At 38.6% G+C, this 18,549-nt stretch overlaps 1 protein-coding gene across 11 annotated transcripts in view; it reads right to left on the bottom strand.

Annotated features, from left to right (window-relative positions):
• RUNX1T1 (RUNX1 partner transcriptional co-repressor 1) overlaps nt 1–18,549 on the bottom strand; it is a 121,212-nt gene that overhangs the window by 25,758 nt on the left and 76,905 nt on the right. For all 11 annotated transcript variants that reach the window (XM_062604575.1, XM_062604571.1, XM_062604569.1 and 8 more), the window contains 4 exons: nt 14,330–14,511; nt 6,111–6,361; nt 4,755–4,840; nt 3,930–4,131 (listed from right to left, as the gene is read on the bottom strand). In XM_062604575.1, coding sequence (XP_062460559.1) covers nt 3,930–4,131; nt 4,755–4,840; nt 6,111–6,361; nt 14,330–14,511 — 721 coding nt within the window. The remainder of the gene's footprint in view (nt 1–3,929; nt 4,132–4,754; nt 4,841–6,110; nt 6,362–14,329; nt 14,512–18,549) is intronic.

The following is an 18,549-nucleotide window of genomic DNA, read 5'->3' as shown; positions in this document are numbered from 1 at the left end:
TGCTAACCTTGTTGGGGGGCATGAGTTTTAAGTATTTTTATGTGCATCTCTGCCCTTCTTTGCCCTCTAATACCTTTTTGTGGCTACTACAACACACTGACTACATGGAAAACTGTGTTAAAAACATAGTTGTGTTCTCATTTAAAAAGAATGCGAAAATGAAAACCACACAGATATTGCATTACTGAATCATCCTCAACCAAGATCAAAACCAAGTACTGAGAATACAAACACAAATGTTTCTGCAGCCGTAGCTTAACAGCATGCAATTCAGTACACCGCAATCCAGCCCAAACCTCCCATGAAGCAAGTGGATTATGAACAATACTTACTATCATCAGTGACCAGTATTACAGAGGCCTTATATTCTTGAATTACAAGTTACAAATGTTACTGTGGTATTCACAGCATTCCCATTAGCTAATGTTGAGAATACCATGTATATCACAGCAATGCTAGTTATTTGTAAAAGGTAAAGGAAAGATTTTATAATCGCAGCATGACTAGACAAGAATGCCCTGGCTAACACTACAGTATGAGGGTGAACAAACTTCAATACAACATAAACTACCTCTGAAAGGGTTAACACTTTAAAATGTGTTAAGAAATGGCTAAGCTATATTTTTTTTTTGATAAATTCATACACTTCTGATAATCCTGGCTTCCTAGGGAAAATACTGCAAGTATTGGCACTCTTCAGTTGGAGATTTCAAGCTCTATTTTGTTAGATTGCCATTCAAACCAATTCAACAGCCACAAAAAATCAGCATCACTACAGACCTTCTGATGTGTGCCTACACCACTTATCTAGAGTCACAGCTGCACTCAATATGGTTATAGATCTTGTTTATAACCCAGTGTTGAAGAACCCTCATCTTTAATTTATCTGACTGTGTGTATTTCAGTATACAATGTCTGATACGTGTAATTATTCACTATTAGGATGAAAGTTGCAGTCCTGCTGCAGTATGTAGTACTGAAATTCTTCAGCAGAAATGGAGGAGCCGGGTGATGTATTATTCACTTCACAGACCATCACAGTTCATCAAGTAAATATATATAAAGTCTGAGTCATTTTTTAGACTTTCATAAACATGTATTATTCAGACTGAAAAGAATGGACCCATCTTACTTTCAACACACTCTTGGAGAATAATGCGAGCTTGTAACCTGTTGTAGCTGCCTAGTGTGTGTATTGGATTACACTGCATTAAAATGATCAAATATTTCATTTGATTTCTTAATTAAAAATACGAAGAGAAAAATATCGATCAGATGCTGCAAACTGCCAAGCTCAATGTGATTTACAAGGATGTTAAATTAAAAGAACCACAAAAATCTTTGGCAGACAACAACCAGAATTTTCTTCAATTTCTTTTGGACTCAATCTATCTATGCTGAATTTCAGCTCAGATTTTTTTCAGTGAGAGATATCTATGAAGACCATGGTGTAATGTTTATAGTGAGAACTTATCACTTCAGTGATGATATTTAATTGTAAAGAAAAAGAAACAAAAGCACAGACAATGTAGCCATATGGACCCCTTTTGTTTTTTTCCTCTTGCTAGTAGAGATGACAAGATGGATTTAAAGAGTGGATTACCTCTTTTAGAAAAAAAGTACAGAAGGGAATCACTGACATTTAGAAACCCTGCAGCAAAAAAACAGTATTTACATGTCGTGGCACCTTAATTAAAATATTGGGAGAATTTTTCAACCCTCTCCATCTCACTTCAAAACTAAAATAAAAAGCCCTAAACAGGGCAGTGTCCCAAGGCTCACAGACACTGCTTCAATTTTATTATACCTCTGAATGTTAGGAGTTTTCATTTTGTTAACTAGATTACAACCTGGTTTGAGGAAATTTAAGGACTACCTTCCCATAGACTCTTAAGTAAGTATTTTCTGCCTGACATGTCAAGACATAAAAGCACTTCTTATTGATATTTACAATTGAGATGGATACTACATCACTGAAGCAATACAAGCTTCATGTCTATGAGTTTCAGAACTAGTTTTTAAAGCCAAATAACCAAAATGGACAGGTTAAATTTGGAATGGACTCACTCCAACCAGATCTATTGTACCCATAATACTGCAGAGGTCACTGGTATGTCTGATGCTGAAGGTTGGGCCATATAAAGTCTTTTGAGGCAAACAGACTTTGCTGCTTCCAAGAATTCATTTTGACAAATACACAAACAAAATGGCAATATAGGGACATAACTGTATGTTTGACCTTCATTTTATCTTTTGCTGCTGCTGCTGTTGTAGCTACGACTATTTTACTTGGACTGTACTATTATTTATGAAGTTTTGATTAACGTCTTGAGTTCCATTTTGTTGGAAAAAGGAAAAAAAACTCAGTTTCCTTTCCTTTCTTTTATGTATTAACTGTAGATACAAGCACCGCAGCCTAGCTCTTTTTGCGTCATAGCTTTACTAGAGAAGGGTATCACTGCTTTTGCTCTAGGGGCTTCCTCACAAGTGTTCTTCCCGAAGCTGCAGATGTGATCGACATTTCAGACGCCATATTTATGAGTCTTTCTTTACATTACATTTAACACTATTCATACAAGCCATTACCTGAATGCTTCTTTCTGAGAAGGGCTCCTCTTGGGACTAGACTTATTAGTGAACTTGGGAACAGCATTTCCATAACCGTTCCTTTCATTGACTGAAGCTAATTTATACAGCTATTGGCTGAGATCATTTGACACACACAAAAAAAGGTTTGGTTGTTATCAAGAAGTACTAAATATTACAATAATACTCTAGAGATTTACCAAGAGGAGGTTAGAGAGGGCATTGGATTTGTTTTTCTGGATTTCTATTTGCACTTAAGTATATTTTAGATTTAATAAATTATTCTTAAGGGCAAAAGGAAAACAGCTTTATTTAAAGCTGTAGAGTTGCAAAAGAGCACGCAAGCAATTCTGCTAATGACCACAGTTTATGATAATTTTGAGCAGATGACATTCAATTTGGACAATTTTTTTGCTTTTTAAGATAAATATTACACAAGTAAACCATTTTCTGTTTTCTTCAGAAGAGCAGAGAACAACAAAAGGGCATCAATAAGATGTGCTTCTTTACCACATCCACCATAAAAGTGAGGGGATGAGGTATAAGCAGGCCAACATAATAAATTACAGAAAGCCCACAAAATAAAAGCTTGGGTTTATACAGCAGAGTTATCTGGAGTAGTTGTGTGACGTATTGTGTGAGTGTGACTGTGAAGGTCTGCAAGAGCTAAAGTCCAACTGCTTGGTCTGCTCTTTGTAAGTGGGCTTTGCAGCTCCAGCTGAGTTTTGAGTGGCTCGGTGTAACTACACAGCGAGCAGTACCCAAACCAGCTCAGATACACCTGCATGAGCTACAGTGGTAGACACAGACCTAGGAGGATCATGTGGGCATTCCAGATGTTGTTTCTTTCTTACATGGAAACCAAGTACAGCCAAGAAGCCCCCATGTCTTTATATCTCCCTTCATTTCCTTAGAAAGACAAATTCCGAATTAAGTCACCTACTTTGATAAGGCAAAAGCCCTTTGTTTTGTAGTGTTAAGAATCCAGAAGCACCTACAGATTTCCTTAATCAAGCAGGCAAGCGAGGGAGATAGGAGGAACAGAGGGTCAGTGCACATCTTGCTGCTCTGCTATCCCTGTGTGATAGCTTGTCCTCCCACCCCACCAATCTCAGATATTGATGAATAGGAAGCAAATTACCAAGCATCATCCAACCCTCAAGCTGTTCCACATATAAATGTGACTATTAGGGCATACCAGTTCCAATTCATTCAGTAGTCAGCAGAGAGGAATTTTTCATGGCTATCTTGCAAGAGGAATCAGAAGAACCAATATGAACTTCATCTAGCACTTAGCTGAGGTGAAAGAGGACCAGTAAAAAATTTTAATGAGGATACTGTACCTAATGTAACTGGATCTGGATTCACTGGACTCTGCTGTCTGGAATGACTACTGCTGCTGTTACCGCTTTTTTTTAAATCTTCTGCATCACTGTACCGCCGTATCCAGTAATTGAGCTCCTCACGATCTGCTTCTTGACATCGCCGTAGTACAGTAAGAGATCGCCTAGTTTTTTCCACCATGTCCATTATACAGTTTAACAGCTATTTGCAGCAGTGGATGGAGCAGATAAACACACACACAAAAAAAAAAAAGAATACTTTATTCATAAATTGACAGAGAAATACAGAAAACTAACGTGCTGAGTGCCTGGGGTTTAATAATGGAGTCTACCCCTGTTGTCTCAAACACAGCTGAGAAATTTCAGTCTTGTTTTTAAGAATGGCAATCATTTCATGGTAATCCTAAACTGTACAGGTAGGGATTTCTGAGGGAAAGGGCACAGACAGGGAGAAAAAGACTAAACAGACTGCAGTCCCACTAGTGTCACATGGCTCCAGAGAGGCCAGGAGAACTGGTCCAAAAGTCATGCCAGAACTAATAAATTCAAAGAACAAATAAAATGTGCCCCAGATCCAGGGTTTATAGAGCAGAATCCATTCCCTATTTGGCAGCCCGTAATAATTAGGGTACTGCAGGAAGCACTTAACAGCAAGGCCTGGTATGACCTACCTAATGGGGAACAGGGAGACCTCTGATCTAATCACCAATGCTTTCAAAACACACACTGGAATTCAGATTTGTTTTAAAAGAAAAAAATAAATAAATCCTTTCTTAGAAGTGCTCCTTTCAGACAATTATACATAAAAGTACATTCAGCCCTTACATGGTCAAGGTGTTTCCACTCTTCCGCCCATTCTCTGTCTGTTAGCCTGTGATCAATCATTTCTTCTTGACGTGTGCCATGCAACCCTGCCAAAAAGGAGCAAATCATGTTTACAATGTTGGAAGTCCTCTAGGGAGTTAAAAAAAAAAAGAAAAAAGAGCCAATCAGACGAACATATGACATATTACCTGGTCTAGCACCAGGAATGCTACCACAAAAATAAACGGATGCTTAAAAACTTCGCTCTAAGTTCTTTTTTAGCACTTATCCCAACACAAGACGCTACCGTTTTACTCAATTTAATGTGTTCAATTCTGCAGGTTCTGTAGGTTGCAAGATGACCTTTCAGGAATGGACATACGCCTCTGATTATATACTATTTTAATATATACATAGCATAAAATACAATATATAACTTTTCACTTGCACTACTTGAAGAAGTCAGCAAGACAATTGTTTGGTAACTCGGCATACTGAATATTAGCTGCTCTTCAGAGTTGAAAAATATTAGTATAAACTCAGTGTTATTTCACTAAATGCAGTAATTACTACCATGTCAACAGAGCATCATTAAGGGTTCATCCCTTCACAGATGTTTAAACAACATGTGGTTAAAATGTAGCACATATATCAGAACAGCTGACAACATGATACAACCAAGCCAGTATTTATTATCAACACTCAAGAGGAACCGACACTTGTTCTTTGTTTAGCCTCCTATATACAGATGCTGAATATTTGTAAATGTTCTTCTTATCTTGAAGATCTGTTTAAAACCAAGAAGAATAGTAAGTGCAGATGCTAAGCAAGCCAGGCAAATGCAAGAGCATCAGACATCCCATTAAACCAAAATGTGTTGCTATGTGTAGGTGGTGCTTCTGCCGTTTGCATCCCCTGCAGACACCCCCATGTTGCACCGCACTTTTGAGATGTCACACACAAAACACTCTCTAAAGGCTAGTAACCTTCCTCTAGCCTAAGCTGAAATCAAGCTACATCAATGTTATTATTGTCACAAATCTGGCATTAGAAGAAAAGTCTCTACCTATCCTTGCCTGTCAGACACCTGAGTGTCCATGTCACCTACGCAGCTGTGAAAGTAGAGTTCCTCCTCCTTCTGTCTTGCTCTAGAGTGTAGCAAAGACACAATTCAATCTACTTTTACAAATATAAGTTTGAAATAAGGCCATTAGAAGCAGCTAGATGGACAAACAGCTATAAAGGCTACATCTGAATGGCAGTTATTATTTAACCAGAAATAAAAAAAAAAAAAGCTCTGTCCACAATACAGAATATGACTGCAAGGAAAAAAGAAATCTAAGAAAAAAAACAATGCAGAAAATCAACATGCCTTACCCATAGGTCTGTTTCTGTCCCTGAGGTCCCTGTGGTTAGGGTGTCTGTATGAGTCCCTGTAGTGGTGGGCAATGGCCATATCATCCAAACGATAATGCTGAGGTGGAGGTGGGGTGGGATGAGGCAGACCATTGGGCTGATAAGATAAGCCATTATTTGGACTGTACCGCTGGCCTGGGCTAATAGTGCAGGGCCGCTTGCTTGGATGCTCTGAGTGCAAAGGCTCTCTGTCAAAGCCATTTTCTTTGGTTCTGAAAAACAAAGCAAAGGAATGTTAATTCATGAGCAGAGCTGCTCAGGAACATGCACCCCTACCTACACATGCAGCTCTTCAGGAACTAAAGCTTGTTCTTTCACTTTGCTTCATGTGTGTGTGTTGCAGAACATTTCATACTGCTGCTCATTCAAAGTATACACAGGACATAATCACCTTCTCTAACTATCTGTGTAGTGCGAGAAATACTAGCAGTGTGAGCCTTCCAGTGGAGTGGCTTGAAGAGCTGGGCTGGAAGGCGAGCAGCCTTCACTGAAATCACCAGCTGATGGGATGGATACACACATAATTGAAGAGCTGAAACAATCAACTGAAACATGAAACTAGAGGCTGAGAAATCTCTACTTTCAGTAGTCCTATAGCATGTAGTAATTAGGGGTAATTTGCAGTTAAAGAAGGTAGGAGGTTTTTTTCAACAGGATAGCATACCGTCTTAAGGCAGTTTCAGTGTGCTGAAGCTCAGCTATATGCAATGCCAGGATGAGCTCCCATAAAGATCTGTGTCACACCAAGACTTTGGGTGAGAATGACTATAGATAATGAGAAATGCTTTCTTCAGAGATTTTTGTACCATCTGGGTTATTTCAGTCAAAGGTGCTGTGACTGTCATTAATTTTGCAGGAAGATGTGGTTAGACTCAAGTCCTCAGTAACATTCAAGATTTCCCACTCCATTACTCTCAGACAGGGGTTTAATGCTCAGGCAACTTTGAAGAGTTGTAAAGGAGAGGGGCAGTTTTTTATGCTATTGCTACTTGTTAGTACAATTCAAAATCAGCTATTTCAAACGTCTCTACTCTGCACCTCTGCCTGAGAACCTGGGCCTCACACTGAACTAATTTTCCATTAAAATAAAAAACAATAGGTTAGAGTTACTTCAAAAGGTTCACAACTCTTTTTAGGGAAGCTTCATTTCAATAAAGTATGGGGTTTTTTATCACTGGAATAAACTAAAGCTACAAAATATTACTTTAAACAGAAATGTTATTAGATATAAATATTTCAAACTGTTGAGGTTGCATCTCTCCCTACAAAAACCTTTATTAAACAGCTGATATATTCTAGTCTATTTTGAAGAGAACTTTCTCCTCCATGATTTACAGAAGACATAATACATCTTCCTAGTAATAACACAATTTTTTGTCACTTTGACAGGAAGGTAAATTTGAGCCAATTTTCTTGTTTGCCTGCTGCTAAAACCAACTGCCCTTCAACAAAACCTCCCCCACAAACCAACCAGCCTTGAGGGACTGTTTGTGGAGAAATACTCAATGCATTAATTGTTGCCCCTCAGCAGGTTCTCCTTGAACGTCAATGAGAGGAAGGATAAAACCAAATCTTTACCAATGTCCACTAGGAAGAAGGATCAAAAGGAAATCTTGCAATTACAATCAGGAAATTAAAAGATAAGTTGCACTGTTTTCAGAACGAACAAAGAGAGTTTTCAGGGATCTCACCACAATCACTAATACCAGAGAAGCTGCAGGTAAATATAATTTTTTATACCTTAACTTGGCAAACATGGAAGAATCTTTCACCAATAAAGCAAGGACAGCTGTTCTAATTCTGGACAGAGACATAAAAGACATACTTTGTTCAAGTATGTACCTTGTTATAAAGCAAATGCAGAATGCTGTGAAAACTCCTAATCAGGAAAACCTGAAGACCATCACAGATTTTTAATGACACACAATGGAACTGCTTGCAATAACTCCCAATGGCTAGTGATGTTTTTGATGGCTCTCAAAGACAAGTTTTGCATTTAGCTCCTGGTGTTTTCTTTGCACATATCTACTCAAGCTCAATGTCCAGATCTTTCAATTGCAAAATATTATGCAAGCAAAGAATGGATTTTCCTTTATGTACAAGCCAAGCTATTCATTTGCCAAAGTTCTTTATTATTACAATTAGAATGTTCTCTAAAATGGGGATGGTGGTAGTCAGAAACTGTATGGAATTAAATAATCTTATTGACCTTTTTTTTTTGATCACTGAATGTAGGAAAAGCAACCCAGAAAAATGTGGCCAGCAGGAATCCAGTTTTCCTTTTCTGCTCTAAGGTTATGATGTTCAAATAATCTATTTTCATACAAATGCACATATTTGCAAATTACTGTACAGGTACTTCTGTGGTTTTCTTAGGAATGCTTTGTATTTAATTACCTTAACTAGAATGCAATGCATCAGCTTGGACAACACGTCAGCATATCCATTTTTGTCTAGAACCCTGAGTTTAACTAACATAAAAATTAACATTACCATTGAAAACACTTTTTTTTTTGTTGTTGTTGTTATGCTGTGTAACAGCTGTCAGGTCTTTTCTGGGTGTTAAAACCCTAACTCTAGAATTTGTTGTTATATTTTCTGCATAGACTAAATAAACAACATAGCAGAATACCAAAACGAAGACTTCACATTCAGTATTTTTGTGTTTCTGGCTGTATAAAAGATATTAAAAGGTATTAACTTCCAAAGTCTCATCAGAACAAGAATCATTGGCAAATTTACTGTATCTGAATATACTGAATATAGTGATAAAAGACTGAAGAGTGACATAATTCAGTTGCCCTGACCTCAACCTAATGTTCTGCTTCTCACCTCCCCCCCCCAGGACACCATCATTTCACCAGGTGCCTGAGGAAAGCACTCCTGTTTCACAGCAACTGAGAGACTCATGCAAGTACTAGTTCCAAATCCAAACCCACCACAATTTTAATCTGATTTTTATCTGATCCATCTGATTTTACAAAGCAACAGTAAGCTCTAAAGATGAAATAACACTGAATGTGTAAGCAAGCATGACACATTTTCTTGTTTTAATTTTTCTTGCTCCTGTTGGTCACATTTTCCTTCATGTGCACATAAATGGACACTATCCTTTGGAAAATTGGCCTTATGATAAAGTTGGGGTCCCTCAGATACAAACATGCAAGGGGTTATTTTACTTTGAGCCATGATTCACTCAGATTAAAGATAGCAGAATAGATGCTGGTCATTAGTCTGTACCCTTTAAGAGACCTTACGTTGTTTGTAAGTTATCATTTCAGTTTTAAATTATTTCAACTTATGGATCATTTTTGGGTAGGAAATCTGACCATGCAAAACTGCCTTGGCTGGGAAACTAAGTATTACGCCAATTTCAAATAACACTGAAGTTAGCTTGCAAGGAGAGAAAGCTATTTGTGTGAGATGCTTTGATTTAGATTATACTCCTACCAATACAGTTTTGATGACAAAAGAAGTGATAAACTTATTTCGTTTATAATACTGTGTTATAGAAAAGATTAATATTCCTTGCTAACAGTTCATATTAGGAAAATTATTTTAAAATTTCTCATAAATACACATGGCTTACAAGGAGCACAGCTGTAAGAGCTGTGAGCATCTTTCACCTTACTGAGATGTGGAGGAGCTTCGTCAAATAAGATGAATCACCTAACAGAACTATCAAAGTCAGTCTCTGTGCCCAAGTACCTTCAACACAAATTCCTTATCAGGGGTGTCAAGGGTACAGCAAGCACAGCAGTACTTTCTCACAGAACAATCATGACCATTTTTGTTTTCTTCTCACTCAAAATTAGAGCTACTCTAACAGATTTTTTTCCAGTCATATATTCACTTTATATGCAGCTGTCATAAATGTAGAGTCACTGTGGTATGACACACATACAGCCCTTTCCAACAAGCTCAAGGGATGACTAATTAGCAAAAAGTCTTTTGTGGTTAATGTATTTTAAATCATGTTATTTATAACCAAGCATTCATTCACCAAACAAAAACTCACATTGGTCCAAGTTCTTTTGCTTTACTATGGTAGAATGTAAACTCCAAAAGTTGTAAACAAAATAGAGTGAACACTTTGTTCATGACATGTCATGAACAAATTACCAAAATGTGTTGTCTCCTCAGGTGTCAGTTTTTCTCTCTTGCAGTGACTGATGGTTCCCAGTGTTATTACAGAAACAGATTGATCTTTTTAATGAGCTAGTTTAATAGACTCCAAAATCTCACCGTGGCTGCTCATCCGTGTCAGACCATATGCACCAAGAAAACATTCAGTAAAACACGAAGCTCTGCTGTCAGACTGCTCTATAAAACCTCACATACAGTAGACTTGGATATGCAGATAAATAACCAGAATTGGAAAATGCATATGCAAAAAAGGGTTGGAAATTATAAGCAGGAAATAATTCCTGCATGTGGATTTTCTTTGACAAAAAATTACAAGGTGGATGTGGTTATGTGCAACACACAGGTTCCACTTACTTTGCCTAATTCTTTACTGTATTTTCACCTCTATTGGAATCAATGGTATGCAGTTACCCGTGCCCAAAAGAAAAATGTAAATATGGAAGAATGTGTCTATATATGATATACCTATATCACATACACATTATATACAACATATGTGTGCATATACCATATCCCTTGAGAAGTGAAAAAGACACCACAATTTAATTTAGTAAGAGACATATCTCAAAAAAAAGAAATTATTACAACTGCCTTGAGTTTCCCTGGAAAGATGTTGCCTTTTAGTAATTTTTCTTCATATTCTAGCAACAAAGTCACAGCAAACTCTCCTTGCAAAGCATGCCTCCTATCTTCCACTGTATTTTTATTAGCATATATGAAAACTACTTATCTAACAAAAGGTATATATATTTCCAGATGTTTCCTTCTGTTCCTCTATAAACAATTAAAATAATTAATAGTGTAATGAGTATAAAGGCAGACAAATATTTGGTTTCAATACTCAGTCTAGGCACGCTTTGACTCTGAGGACAGTTTTCTGTGGTTGATTTACTTACATTATCCAAATTAAAAGGTATGTAAACTCCCATTCAGTAAATGTAAGAATCTTTCCAATGGGATCTTGTCTTTTTCCTAAATCTGTTGTACAAATGTTCCTGAGTACAAGAGACAACTCCACCAAACTTGGTTCCACCAAAACTAATGTAGGGGTTTATGTTTTCCTGCATAGCTTTAATCATAGTGGAGAAGTAGGTATGAATAATCAGAGACAGAATTGTTTGGTACTGAAAAAAAAAAAACTTATTTTTTAAGCTCAAGGCACAATTCCAATTGGTGAGCTGGGCAGTCCAGTCTTTCATGACAGCAAAACATGTCCAGATCAAAAAAAGAAAGTTGTTTCTTTCTGGTTTTTCTTTTTTTTTACACTCCTCCAGAACTAAGGAGTCTGATTTCAAGCAGCAATCAAGAGAGGCTGCTGGCTGATAGCTCTGGCACCTTAGAAGGTTCTGGCCAGTGGGACACCCTGCATTACAGCCCCATGTCTGGACCTTGGGAATTCAAACACAGGGTCTTACCCACAACACTGGAAGTTAAAATTCAGTTGTGAAGCCAAAGGGGAGAAGAACTGAAGACTCCCTCAGCTGGATGGAGCCCCAGAGAGACTTCAGTTGTGAAGTCAAAGGCACTTCCTCATAAGCAAAGACTTCAAAATTTCAAGAGCACCTACATATTTAACTAAAAAACAAACTTAAAAGAAACACCAAGGACAAAATCCATAAACCAAAGTTAAATCTCTCTAGGTCTAGGGCTCAGTTTTAATTAAAAGATGAAGGCTGATTTTAAAATCCAATATTCTTCTGATCTGCCAGTCTGCTTATGGGCTACTCCTATGTCCTTTTTGCTGTAAGACTAACAAGGGGTCTTTTCATTACTAAGTTTTTATACAACTTTATACCTGCACCACCCACCCTCCCCCATGCCACCAGCACTGAAGACACCATAGGTGACACCATACTTACTACAAAATGAAATTCAGCACTGTCAAAACAGGTCTCAATGGGGAAGGGGTGCTATTCCAGAATGTTACAGAAGAAAAAACAAAGGAAATATTTAATTGCTCAGTTTTCCTTTGTGGCCTTATGGGAGAAGCAAGTAATACCACTCTATTAACACAAAAAAGTGAGCTAGGGCTGTCAGGAAGGCACATCCCTCTTCTCCTTTGTAATATCTGTCAGGTAAGACCTCACATTGTAAGGCTTATGTGATAACTTAATGTGTTCTGTTTACTTGTAGGAAAAGCACCTGACTACTGACACTGGACTACAGTATGCTAATATTTAAGTTATTCACAAGATGCACAAGATAATTTAAGAGGCCTTTTTAATAGACATTTAGGTATACTATTCTGCAAAGACTGAGGATATGCAGCAGAACTGCCCCAGGGAGGTAGATTTCAGCTTTGGAAATGTTTCTGCACACAGTAAGAGACTACATGGAAAAAGTCTAAAAATTAATCATCTTTCTTGGATACAGTTAGCAGGTTTGTGTTAACATCAATGGCTGATTCAGTTTGGTCTACTTGTCAGGGAAAAATGGTGAAAAGAGTACACAGAAAAGAGCTTATCTGCTGGTATGGAAAGCAGAGTATGGGAAGCTGGCATGTTAATTTTCCCGCTGGTCCCTAGTGATTATTCCAGAACACAATCTAAAGCAAACTAATTTCAAATACTTTCACATTTTTATCTATCTAATGGCTATGTTAATTTTTACTGTTCACTTCTGCTTATGAGAACCTTCAAGTTTTACTGCGAGCATTCAGACTTCTGTTTCTCTTGCATTTTGTGCTACTTGGCCTGTTCCTACACAAAACTGTCATCTGTGCAAAACTGCAAGCCTTCTTGATTTTGCATATCCTCACCTTTTTCATTTAAAAGATAACTAGGATACTTGCCATGCCTTGGGCACGCAGGTAGCGGCATTTGGCAGAATAGCATTATAAAAAAATTCCACACTAGAAAATCCATGGCAAACTAAACTAAGAAAAATACAGTATTTGGGCCTCCCAAAGGTAAAATGTTTATGCTAGCCAAATGTCTAACTCTGTTATGGGAAGACAGTTAAAAATAACCACCAGAGTAATTTGCTTCTAACACTAAACAAAGAACTTTATTCAAATAAGAAAAACTGTTCCACATCCCTAAAGGTACTTTGCTTCAAATACACACACTTGCTTGCCCTGTTTCTGCATAGACTCTATCTCAGCTCAACAAAAAAACAGATTTCAGTGAACGTTTCTCCAGTTTGGAAGAAATTCAATATTGGATACGTGGACATGGGAACATGGCACAGCAGAAGGGAGTCAAAACCCTGACTGCACTCTGGAGCTTGCCTTGTACTTCCCAATACAGAGTGCCTTGCCACTCTCCCCATACTTACTGTTTAGCCCAACAAAACCTCAAATACAAAGGACTTGTATGGAGCTGGAGTGATCTGCTGCTCAGGACTTTATGCTGCACAGAAATACTATGCATAAAATAGTAGGGTGCTGGTTGGCCAGTATTGCTTCTGCGTGGATATCCCCAGAGTGTATCCTCAGGTGATTTTGCTGCCTGAATCAGTGTGTGCATATATTACATTTATATACCCAGAGATATATATGTACATGTAAATTTCTTCACTGAAAGGGGTTCTTCACTAACAGGCTGTCCAGGGAAGTGGCTGTGTCACCATCTCGAGGTATTTAAAAGACATGTAGATGTGACGCTACGGGACATGGAAGTGCTGGGTTAACAGCTGGAATCAATGATCTTAAAGGTCTTTTCCAACCTAAACGATCTGCGATTACATATATATATGTATGTACGTATATAAATGTACCTATACAAAGGGACAAGGGATAATGCTTTTAAACTAAAAGAGGGTAGGTTCAGACCAATATAAGGAAGAAATTTTTTACAATAAGGGTGATGAAACACTGGCACAAGTCGCCTAGAGAGGTGGTGGATGCCCCAACCCTGGAAACATTCAAGGCAGGCTGGATGTGGCTCTGACAACCCAATCCAGTTGAAGATGTCCCTGCTTACTGCAGGGAAGTTGGACAGGATGACTCTTAAAGAAAGGTCCCTTCCAACCCAGTTGTGATTCTATCCACCCATACACAAAGAGCAGGGTGTGAAAGGCATGGCAGGCCTCACCTGTCTGGAGTTCGCCTCTTCCCGTTTTCGTTCACATCGAGAAGCAGCTCTGAGGAGTCAACAGGTGAGGTGGTGCTGGCATCCAGAAGCAGCTGTTCGTGCTGGGCGAGGTACTGGGCTGGGTTCTGCTTGGCTAGCCTTGCACAGTGCAGCAGCTCCCGCTGCAGCAGGGGCAGATTGGCCTGGAAGAGCATGGCACACATTAAGAGCATAGCTTGCAGGCAGTTTCAATAGAGATGGAACAAAAAAACAGGAAATCAAAGAAAAGACTGCTCTGAGATGAACCTGTTGCAACCATCCTCCAGTTAGGTTTGTGGTTAGGCAGGCAGCCTCTTTATGGGCTCAGATCACGGCTATGGTTATGTATGCATGGAAGGACAGGAGTTTACTGAAATGGAAAATAAAACTAAATGCTACAAGAAAACCAGGTCTGAGTTTTAAAAACATCAGGTCTAATCTTTAAATCAGGTCTTATCTTTAAAAAGGTAAGAAGTGCTGCCCTGGCAGATTTCATCCCCTTTCTTACAATCCAAACCCTGAGTTCATATGAAGCAGCAGTTTTCAACAAGTAACAAACCTTCAATGTTTGTTTCCTATTCAGACTGCAGTTAGTATTTTGAAATCATTTGAACCCATAGGATCTGTGGCTCTGTAAGCTGCCTCAGTCACTACCCTTCAAGGGCCTTGGGGTGTACGGGATTGCCCTCAGTTTTCCCATTACACTTGCAGTTACACATTAAGATACAGATTACAACAAAATCTCACATTCCAAGCTTCAGCTAATCATCCGGAGGGCTATGACCTTCCTCTTAGCAAGATGTAGCTTGAATTTTTAACCTTCCTCTCAGGGCCCCAGTGGGACTTGGGTCATGAGCTGGAGCGTACCAGGACTCAGACACAGAGAATTGAAAATGCTCATTGATTCCCGGGTGGCAAAATCTGCCAATCTACTGGGGTCATACTTAGTCATACTTCATGCTAGACTGGGACCAAGGTGGAACTGTATGTCCTTCACCTCAGCGTGGACAGATGGACATCCTAGGAAATATCTTCCTTTCTTGCTAGCACACACATACATCAGTGTTAAGATAGTCCAGTAATTTCTGACATACTCACTTGTGCCATAAGGGGATGTGCCCTGACCTCTCTTGTTCCATGCCCAATGCACAATGACTTGCTGCCTGAGGGTCCTCAAGTACTGGATTAAATTTTATGACCTTTAATAACTAGAGATAAGGCAAAGAACTCCAATGCCCCCCTTTGATTTTGAAATAATTCCCATAGGAAAATATTTCTTAAGTCAATTTTTTTAATGTGTAGGGAACCAAGCACAAAACCCCAGATGTTTTGGAAAGTTTTGAGCACATAATCTTGGTAAATTACTTTGCACTATACAAATGGCAAGTGTTCCAGCACTTGCTTCTGTACTATAGGAGTGGATCCACTAAGCAATAAAAAAAAATCAGAATAGGGACAGTACATACAAACCTTTCAACAGAGGAAAAAAAAAAACAGCAGCAACTGCTATCACTTATTCATGTTAGGATGAGAAGACAGATGGTTGTGGAACATGAAGTCTTTTCAAACCTCCACAGAACACAAATATTTTGTGAAAGTACCAAAGAAATACCCTCTTTTGGTTCTGTCACATTTTTGTCCATGGCTACTGCATAACAGAGAGAGAGGAGTACTTTTGTGAGCATTGTTTTTCACTTGTTTTAATTTTGTTGTTTTTTAAAAGCTCACAAAGAACCTAAGTCAAGACACCCAACTACTTGAACTGCCTCATGGAAGAAAAAGATTGGAGAAGTTTAATTATATTTACAAATAAGTTTCTGGGGAAATAATGGGATCAAAGCTACGATTTTAATAGTGGTGTATAGCTGGAAGTTGTATCATCACATCTCAGCATGCCTGTGAGGTAGAATTGTGAAGTTCCCACTTTGCAGCTGAGTAACAAAGGAAAAAAACAGCACCTTTTCATCACTGTTGGGGCCTGTTGGCAGACTTCTACATCTGTACATGTGAAAGATACAAAGCAGTTTTCAAGCAGAAGCCAGATATATTTAGGTTAGAAAAATACAGATTGCAAACAAACATGATATTACTGGCTTACAGACCTCTAAAATGTTGCACTCCAGTGTCCGGAATGTGCCCCTACTCTTGTTTTGGATTGGTAGTGTCTTAGCCTCCTCCATTAATTTCGTAATCATACATAGGAAGAGGAGAAAGTGGTTTTTACCCAGACCTGTTTTCCACTTTCAAATGTCCTAACAAGAAAAGAAAACATTATCTCTGCGCCTGCAAAAGAAGCTGCAGCTCCAAAAGGCAGTTTTATCATTTCAGTGCTCACTCCAGGTAATTAGTTAATAATGTTCCATTGTTGGATGTTCCTACTTTCTTTGAAACTTCAGCAAGAGAACTATTTCAGTATTATAATTTAAATTGAAAAGGCTTCATTAGTACAATTAGTCTTTGATGCAAGTTTTTATAATTTCAAGTTTAAATAAATTATTCACAGACGTCTTTTTAAAAAAATTTTGACAGATTTCTGCTCAGAGAACCTGAGTAACTCAACATCATCAAATCATATATTGCTACTGATGCTTACAACAAATATGCACAGCACGTTTATTGAAGAACAGAGCGTTGGCAGTACTGAACATGTACACCATGTACCACTTAAATTTAATAGACTAAATCCTGCTTGATATTAATATAGAAAATGTGCACAAAAAGGCTCCCAGCCAGTGAAGGGTTCTGCAGGTGAATGATCTTATCTTCCTCTGAACCAGTACTGGTAGAAAGATGAGCGATTTGATGACTATTTATTATCTGTAATAGATCGGTGCTCCCTGGCGTGAGGCACCGTACAAACACATGGTGAAGAGTAGCTTCTTTCCCAGAATTTTTATTACAGAAGCACAAATATTGGCCTCCAACTGCAACATAGCATTTGGTAGACCTAGCAATCTGTAGTGGATCTAGACCAGACAGGATATACAGCATGCAAAAGGTTTCAAGAAGGTTTGAGTGATTTGCCTATGATCAGGTAACAGATCAGAGGCAAAGCTGGGAACAGAAAACAGGTCTGGCTTGAAGAAAAGTATTTGGGACAGAAGGGACTACAGGGCCCAGGAGTCTCTCTCTTGCCATGGTAATGCTGCAGGACACAGCCAAGATCCTAGCTCGGGTCCTGGGAAGCAATACTGCCAAGTTAGCACAGTCTTTAAGGAACTGTCTTAGCTAAATTTAATCCCAGATTGCTTTGGTCTACAATAAATACATATATAAAAATTATACATATATTTGCCGGGTGCTCCAGCAAGAAGTACAGAAAGTTTTCCATCTGGTCCCTGCCTTGCAGACAGCTTGGGTTTTTTCCTGCCACACAGTCAGTAGGCAGCTTGGCTGTGGGAATACAAATCCTTAAAAGTACCTAACTATTGCCTTTGAGCATTCAGTCATATGAGCACATCTCCTTCACCCCTCTTGTCATCAGACAACTACTACTTCTACTTATCTGGGGGTGGAAAACCAGAGTATCTTCTCAGTTCACATCTACCCATACTTACTAAGCTGAACAAGTCGAAAACCAGCAGAATGGGGCTAAAATTACAACCATACACTGCCAGCACCAAGACAAAATGAGCATGTAACGGTACAGAGTCCTTGCGAGACCATCTGGTCTTTGTCCTGCCATGGCGGCTGCAGTAACAGTGCCTTAGGCAAAAATGAGTTAAAGCAGTGGGTGGTGGGAAAGGGTTACAACAGATATCACAGGCTCCTCAGGGGTCTGTAAAGGATGTGGAGGAACTTTCTTTTGAGTGGAGGAGGATAGAAAAAGGAAGACAGGGAAAAACCCACAGCAGTAAACCCTTCACATAAATAATCTCATTAAAGCCACCCTCATTTAAACTTGTTATGAACACACACAGTGCACACTCCTTTTCAATAAACATCTCAAAACAGGAGGAAAAAAAAGATTGTATGACTTGTCCTGGCATTTGTCTGTGTACAGGAAACAGTTGCACAGAGGCTTTTTCTGCAAGACTGACATACACGTGTGCGCTTTGCTTTTGAAAACAAACTTGTTTCTTCCATCAGAAAGACTGGTGGTATTTAACCAAGCAAACAAATGGAATTGTGTATTCTCAAAGAGACAAATTCCTGAATGATAATTAGGAAAGCGGACTCACATGCTGGACATCTTGTGTGCA

This window comes from Pezoporus occidentalis, unplaced genomic scaffold (assembly GCF_034315485.1).
Source record: "Pezoporus occidentalis ecotype Australia unplaced genomic scaffold, CSIRO_AGI_Poc_V1 ctg87, whole genome shotgun sequence".
Classification (NCBI taxonomy): Eukaryota; Metazoa; Chordata; class Aves; order Psittaciformes; family Psittacidae; genus Pezoporus; species Pezoporus occidentalis.
The sequence above is the reverse complement of the archived record's forward strand: the minus strand, read 5'-3'. Positions and strand labels throughout refer to the sequence as shown.